The sequence below is a fragment of the Myotis davidii genome, unplaced genomic scaffold, assembly GCF_000327345.1.
Source record: "Myotis davidii unplaced genomic scaffold, ASM32734v1 scaffold80, whole genome shotgun sequence".
Classification (NCBI taxonomy): domain Eukaryota; kingdom Metazoa; phylum Chordata; class Mammalia; order Chiroptera; family Vespertilionidae; genus Myotis; species Myotis davidii.
The window spans coordinates 215,449-222,557 of NW_006292686.1; the positions used below are offsets into that span (position 1 = coordinate 215,449).

At 41.8% G+C, this 7,109-nt stretch overlaps 1 protein-coding gene across 1 annotated transcript in view; it reads right to left on the bottom strand.

Annotated features, from left to right (window-relative positions):
• F13A1 (coagulation factor XIII A chain) overlaps positions 1-7,109 on the bottom strand; it is a 190,190-nt gene that overhangs the window by 93,014 nt on the left and 90,067 nt on the right. Inside the window, exons 6-7 of the mRNA XM_006766094.2 lie at positions 5,181-5,299; positions 2,491-2,598 (exon numbers count right to left, since the gene is read on the bottom strand). Coding sequence (XP_006766157.1) covers positions 2,491-2,598; positions 5,181-5,299 — 227 coding nt within the window. The remainder of the gene's footprint in view (positions 1-2,490; positions 2,599-5,180; positions 5,300-7,109) is intronic.

The window sequence follows — 7,109 nt, forward strand, 5'->3', positions numbered from 1 at the left end:
CGCCGCTGCTGAAAGCAGGTTTCTGGCCATTGTTTACCTTCTGTATTTGAAACAATGTTGGGATCCTGCTGGCTGAAGCGGCTGTCTGCAAACAGGTTTCTGGGGTTTTGTTTAGCTTCTATATTTGTAACAATGTTTCAAACTGCAAGCTCAGAGGCCGGCAGCTGAGAGGCTGGGAACGTTGGAGTCCTCCATCACTGAAGCAAGCCTCCCTGTTCGCATCAGCTGCCTGGCTGCCGGCCGCCATCTTGGCTGCGAGTTAATTTGCATATCTTGCTGATTAGCCAATGGGAAGGGTAGCAGTTGTACGCCAATTACCATGTTTCTCTTTTATTAGTGTAGATGTTTTTATTGATTTGAGAGAGAGTATGAGAAAGAGGGAGAAGCATCGATTTGAGAGAGAAACATCAGTGGGCTGCCTCTGGCATGCACCTTGACCCCAGGATTAAACCCACAACCTGGACACGTGCCCTGACCCAGAGCTGAACCAGTGACTTTTTGAGACAAAGCTCAGCCAACTGAACCACACTGGCCAGGGCAACAGTTGACTTTATTTTAAAGTGTTGCCTTTATATTTGATTTTTGGAGGTTCAATATCTATTTTCTAAAATCATTATAACAGAATAGATACTGGAAACATTCACAGAGCTCTTTTAAGGATGAAAGAGATAATAGTTGAGAAAAGATTTTGAAAATGATCAAACGTGTATTTTGTGTATGTAAGCAATGGTGTTGGTGAAAATAGAGATATTGGCCCCAACACCTAACACCTCCCCCTCCAAAAAACAAGCAAAGTGAAGCAAACCGTCCCCCAAATAGATGCTGTCTAGTGCTAAATCTTGTAATTAGGTTACAGATTTTCAAAATTAGAACTCTATAGCTTTTTATGATTCATAAAATGCAAGGCCATTTGTATTACGATTATGTGATTAATTCAAAATTTGACAGCTTCCACTTGGCCAGCTGCCATGAGGGAAGTGCTGGGTTGGCGGCTTCATGTTTGCTTCCCTCGAGCATTGGCTGTGGTTGGCAGTGGCTTCTGGATTAGTGAAGATACACACAGCGTGGAGGAAGCTTAGGATGATGAGCAGGCCATTTTAGAATGCTACGAGGAATTCATTTATTTTCAACCACTAGCCATTGCTTCCCTTCTCACTGCAAACCTGTCACGGTGACTTCAGGGGAGAACAGAAAAGGAAATTTTGTCTGAGAAACAGGAAAAATAGGGATTGACTGCAGGTTTAATGCATGTGGTTATAAATATTTCTTGTATAGAAATCCTAAATTCTTACTTTAGAATTCACTGTTTTCATTATGCAATGTAATCTAACAACAGAAAGTAAAAATGCCTTTAGAGGTTAGTTTTTAGCTCCTATTTTTATGCTCCACTATTTCTTAAATTCACATGTAGCTTAGTTATTAATAAAAACAACCCTTCTTATGAGCTAATCATAAATTAAATTTCATATCATTCTCAGTATCTTACTGATTGATTGGACAATATTGATTTTATTGAGCTCAAACCAAACTCATTATTTTTTCCAAAGAGAGAATTTTTTAATAGAAAACTTAAAATTGGTGACACAAGAATTATTTTTTCTCAGTCTTTGATGGAATAAAATAGCACATGGCTTAGTGTATCTTCAAGAATATTCTTCTCATGAATCAACTTTAATGTGCTGTTATGCACCACGGGCAGGATCTATGTGCTGTGTATATCAATCCGTCCAGGACTGCATAGGACCTGGGCATCACTGTAGCTCACCTCCCATGCCTGACCACAACCTCCTCACTCCTGGGAACTGTTTCCTCACCCAGGGAGCTGCTACAGTGCAGGATGTGCATCCTCAATGATGCTTCCGGATCTCCCACAGAGAGCAGATGGGAGGCAGAGAATCTCTAGATTTGGGGTCAGCAGACCAGGATTCCAGGGGGAGCTTTGTCACCGATAACCTGTCATCACACTGTTTCCTGACTTGTAAAGTGGCATGAGTAATACCCACCCTACTTATCTCATGTGATTGCTATGAAGAATCAAAACCCATTTTGTAAACAATAAAACCCTGTGATGAGGTATAGAAGCTGAGCTTAGACAGAGCCATGTATTCCTTGATTCTTACTGTGGGTGTGGAAATGGAGAGAAGCTGTGTCTTGTACATATTTTGGTGCTCCTTCATGTTTGTTTGTTTGTTGATTGATTAGTCACTGACCTTTTGTCCAAGTCACTCCTTAGTCCCTAGGCAAGAGATTCTTAACAATAAGTGGACTTTGATATCATGTCATCTCTCACCATTTGTCTGAAGCTAAAGAAACATATAGTACTGAGGTAAGAATTTTGTTTTTAGCACATGACAAGTTCGGAGAATTCCAGGCTATTACAAATAAAGTTTACTAAGTTTCAGTCACCATTTCAATAGCTCTTAATGGACTGACATCTAAACTGAGGCAAATGACAAGTACTTGGTTTAACAATCAGTTGTGGTTGCTCACCATTGCAGATCCAACGCGGCTGACTTTGATGGGATTCCCTCGGCCGGAAAGGTCCATCTGTGCTTTGTCCATCATGTGCAGGCAAGCGTCCAGGATGCCATCCTCAAACTAGAAAAAAAAATGAGAAACTACTCAATGTCTACTCTGTAAGCAAGATATTCTCTGGCAAAATAATAAAATGAAACCACAACCCAATGTTTAGAAGTGTGTATTCCTATATAGTAATTGCTCATAATCTTTTTTTAAAAATATATTTTATTGAATTTTTTACAGAGAGGAAGGGAGAGGGATAAAGAGCCAGAAACATCGATGAGAGAGAAACATCGATCAGCTGCCTCCCGCACACCCCCCACTGGGGATGTGCCCGCAACCAAGGTACATGCCCTTGACTGGAATCGAACCTGGGACCCTTCAGTCCCCAGGCCGACGCTCTATCCAGTGAGCCAAACCAGCTAGGGCTGCTTATAATCTTTTATACTTAATATTTCATAATAAAGTGGAATGAAGGAGACATCCTCTTTTATTTCTCAGTAAAATAAATAAGAACTTGAAAGCAAGCTAGAAATAGAAACAGAACTACTAGAGAACTGATGTACTTAAGGATCATGGACTGACTTGGAGTTCTTCAGGAAATTGTACCAGTTAGTTTAGAGGATCTCTCCAACACATTGGCTCCAGTGCCCAAGGCAAAGGAATAAACGGTTTACCAAAGTCAGGCCAAAGTCTCGAGACCTCAAAAGTAACAGGAGTCCCTGTGCACTCAGGTATATCACAAGAAGGCACTTCAGGTCTATATACCTTACCTTGCATGAGAAATAGTAGGAGACCTTGTGCAGTGAATGTCTGTCTAGGGTTTTCCCTCTTTGGAGACAAGGTGGACTCAAAGAGAGGGCAGGGCAAAGTAGATTATGTTATCAAGGGAACAACTTATAGGCAGCTCAATTTCCTTGGAGGGAGAAGCTAGCCATTTGCAACACTAGCATTTTCTAGGAAAGGAATGAAGACAAAGTAGTAATAAAATGACAAAATGGGAAGATTTCACCTGTATGTATCTGTGTACAGATTTTCCTGAACACAGTAATCTTACAGTTATCCATGCAAGCACTTGTGACAGAAACCACAATCTCAATGGCTAATTACCATGTAACAATTTATCAAATCCAGTGAAAATACCAACTCTGCATGTACCTAAACATGTGACGGATGCAGTAATGGGTAGTGCACTTGCTCTCCAGGCATATAAAGAATTCATTATTTTGGTTCTTCTTAAGCAGCATCTCTCAACTGTGTGGGACACAATATCAATGAACTGGAGAGGGAAAAGAGTAGTCATAGAACTGGTTGTTTCTCTGCATCACTGCACACTACTGGGTTAATTGGTTCTTTATGCCGAAGGACCAAATTAATGAACTCCAGATGAGTAGAGACAGACAGTGGCTGTGTTCAAGGGTGACTACCAAAGGGATTCTGGCCGAGGAGGACCGTTTCCAGTCCTCTTTGCTCCCCACCTTGGTGACTTGTCTCTTATTAGCCCTCTATATTGTTACATTGGGAACATAGAGAGAATCACACCTAGAGGTTAGGAATCAGGGACCCAGAGCAAGGGCACCAGACAACAGGCACTAATCAAGAGCTGTATGCCGCTTGGGCAGGGAAGGGCTTATAAGCAGGGAGTCAGGCAGGTATCCAAAACAGGGGAAGGAAACAGGTCATTAGCTTGACAGGATGTTGGAAATACAGGAGGGCAGTGATTCTCAGGAGTCAGGGGGAAGGAGCAGGACACAATGCCAAGTAGACAGGAGCTAATGATGACCTGGGACCCACTGGTCAGTGTGGAGCACTGGTGAGGGATGAAGGGAGGGCCCTATGGAAGTCAAAGCAAAGCATCAAGAAGCCAAGAAAGTGTCATGCGACCTGGTGAGACCAGACTCTGTGAACTCTCCGCCCTGGGCACCAGAACAGTGCACATCCCAGTCGTCTCAGCCAAGACTCTCTGAGAAAGGGCACACTCACCCTCCCATGCTGCTAATGAAAAGTTGCTTCTGAATCACAGGATATGCATTCATTTCTGGAAATATGGTAAAATATCCATTTGCTCCTTTGTTAAAGATACCAAACTGAAATAGTGCAAGTTATTCAATATTTTAAATGAAATCCATGTAAGATATTTTATATCTGGACAGAAACTTGAAGTTGCAACTGATAAAATGTCCTTAGATAAAAGCCCTTTGACCAAATGGTAACGCCCGTTTCTTTTCGCTGTGTCTTATACCAACACTGTAAAAAGTTATTTCTTTGAATTGGGCACACACCTTGCAGTACCCTTTGCATCATTATCAAGGCACCTCTCCTTGCAAGGAAAGGGAAGCTCAGTCCCCTCCCAGCTGCAGAGCCAGGTCTAAGCTATGAGATGTCACTGCACTAAGATGCCTCAGCATTTCTCACTAGCATGCCATGCTTTCTATAGACTCTGTAACATCGCAATACCCTAAGATATGTGATTTCAGCTGATGAATTATGCAGTTGCCTTTCCAAGTCTCTACTCCTGGGTTATCTGTCTTGGAGTCTCAGATCCTGCAAAGCAGGAAATTATGCTTGCCTCATATTGACATATGGCAGCCTGCAGTGATACATGTGACAAAAATATTAAGCAAAATGTCCTTGACAATGACAAATTTTAAAAGGCTCACCTGACCATAGCTCCAGCTTCTACTCTTGATGTTATTGAAGTCTCCGTAAAAAATAACCCCGATGTCATTCAGGACATATTCTTCTCTCTCTCTGTCATCATCCAGGTACACAGCATCCTCTGCATCGGAAGGCAAACATAATGAGCATTACCAAACCAGGCTGCGGCCGTATGTTTCAAAGTTGTTTTGCTCCTAACCTGCAACTTAACCAACTAAATTAAAAATAAAAATGTTTTGTTTCACTAAAGGTAACTCCTTTCCCAATATGTAATTTTAGCAATGGTGAACCTAATCAGTAGACCAGGTCAGTCTGCAAATGACGACATTTGTCAGCAAAATGCAGACAAATGCTGGCACAATGAAATTGACGAGTCTCATTAAGTAATTAGGATTCTGATGCATCCGTAGTTTCAGAAGCAGAATTCTATGATGCAGATACAATTCTGTAGCCAGATAAGAAATAATTTCCAACCTATTTGAAAGTGATTTTTAAAACAAGTCTGGGGCATCTTAGAAGACCCATCGTCTGTCCTGCCTGGCTTATGGCCCATCGCCGATGGGCAGAGGGAGGCTGGGGGTTGTCTCCCAAGGAGCCTCCCTGATCAGCTTCCTCCATTGCAAGGACTTTTCTTCCCTGTGGCTCTAATCTGAGGAAGGCTATGCTACCCCTCTGCCTGCTCATATCAGTCTGGAACTTCTCCCCAGGGCAGGTGTGGAAGCAGCAAAAGCATCTTTACCAAAGGCAGAACCAGGCAGGTATAAATTACACTCAGGTACATTTTCATGGTTGGAACAAGGTCAATTTGCGTTTTGATTAGGGACATGGTTCATGACATTTCTCTGCCCCAGATCAGACCTGCCATCCCTCCCACCTTTTCAGGGTTCTTTCCTCCTCATTCCCGAATAAAGCTTTTACCCCTCTCTCTGGAACCGTAGTTATCAATCTTGGCTGCACATTAGAATCATCTGGGTAGATTTTAAAACTTCTGATTTAAAAACATCTGGACTGAACTCAAGGTCAATTAAATCCGAATCTTTGGGATTGGGATGAGATCCAGTCATCAGGGCTTTAAAAATATTCATTTATTTGTTCATTTACTTTAAGCTCTCTAGTGATTCTCATATGAAACCAAAGTTGACAAAAATGCTCTAGTCCTTGCTACTCACATTCTGGTGGAAGACAAGCACCACCTGGAAGCTTATGAGAAATGCAGAATCCCAGGACCCAGCTCAAACAGACCAAATCAGAATTTGCAGCCCCAGGGGGTTTATGTACAAATTAAGATTTACAAAGTATTGCTCAGCCCAACCAGCTTTGATCCCTGTTCTGGGCTGTATTATAGCTTTGATGGAGTCCTCTGGAGATTCCTTGGTCTTGCCTGCTCTCCAAGACTTTCCTGTCCCTTCCTATTTCTGTTCTCTGCCTCTTGATTACCATTTACCTGGTTTCATGCAACTGTAAATACACACACGCACACACACATTTACAAGTATTCTAATGTCCAATAAACTGTATATATTTAAACTGAACAATTTTATAATCAAAATAAAAACAGTATTCATCACACCAACATTCTGAGTCTCTCTCTGATCCCCTGCCCCTGCCAGGAAACTGATAATCACTATAAATTAGTTTGCATTTTATACAATTTTACGTAAATAGAATTATACATTTTTGGAGGGATCTTGCTTCTTTCACTCAGGCTAATTATTATTATTTTTATGTATTTTTATTGATTTTAGAGAGAGAGAGGAAAGGAGAGGGATAGATAGAAACATCTATGAGAGAAATACATCAATCAGCTGAGCCTCTTGCACCACCCCCTCTGGGGATCAAGCCCACAGCCCACCATGTGCTCTGATCAGAATCCACCTGGTGACCTCTTGGTTCGTGGCTTGACAATCAACCACTGAGTCACACTGGCTGGG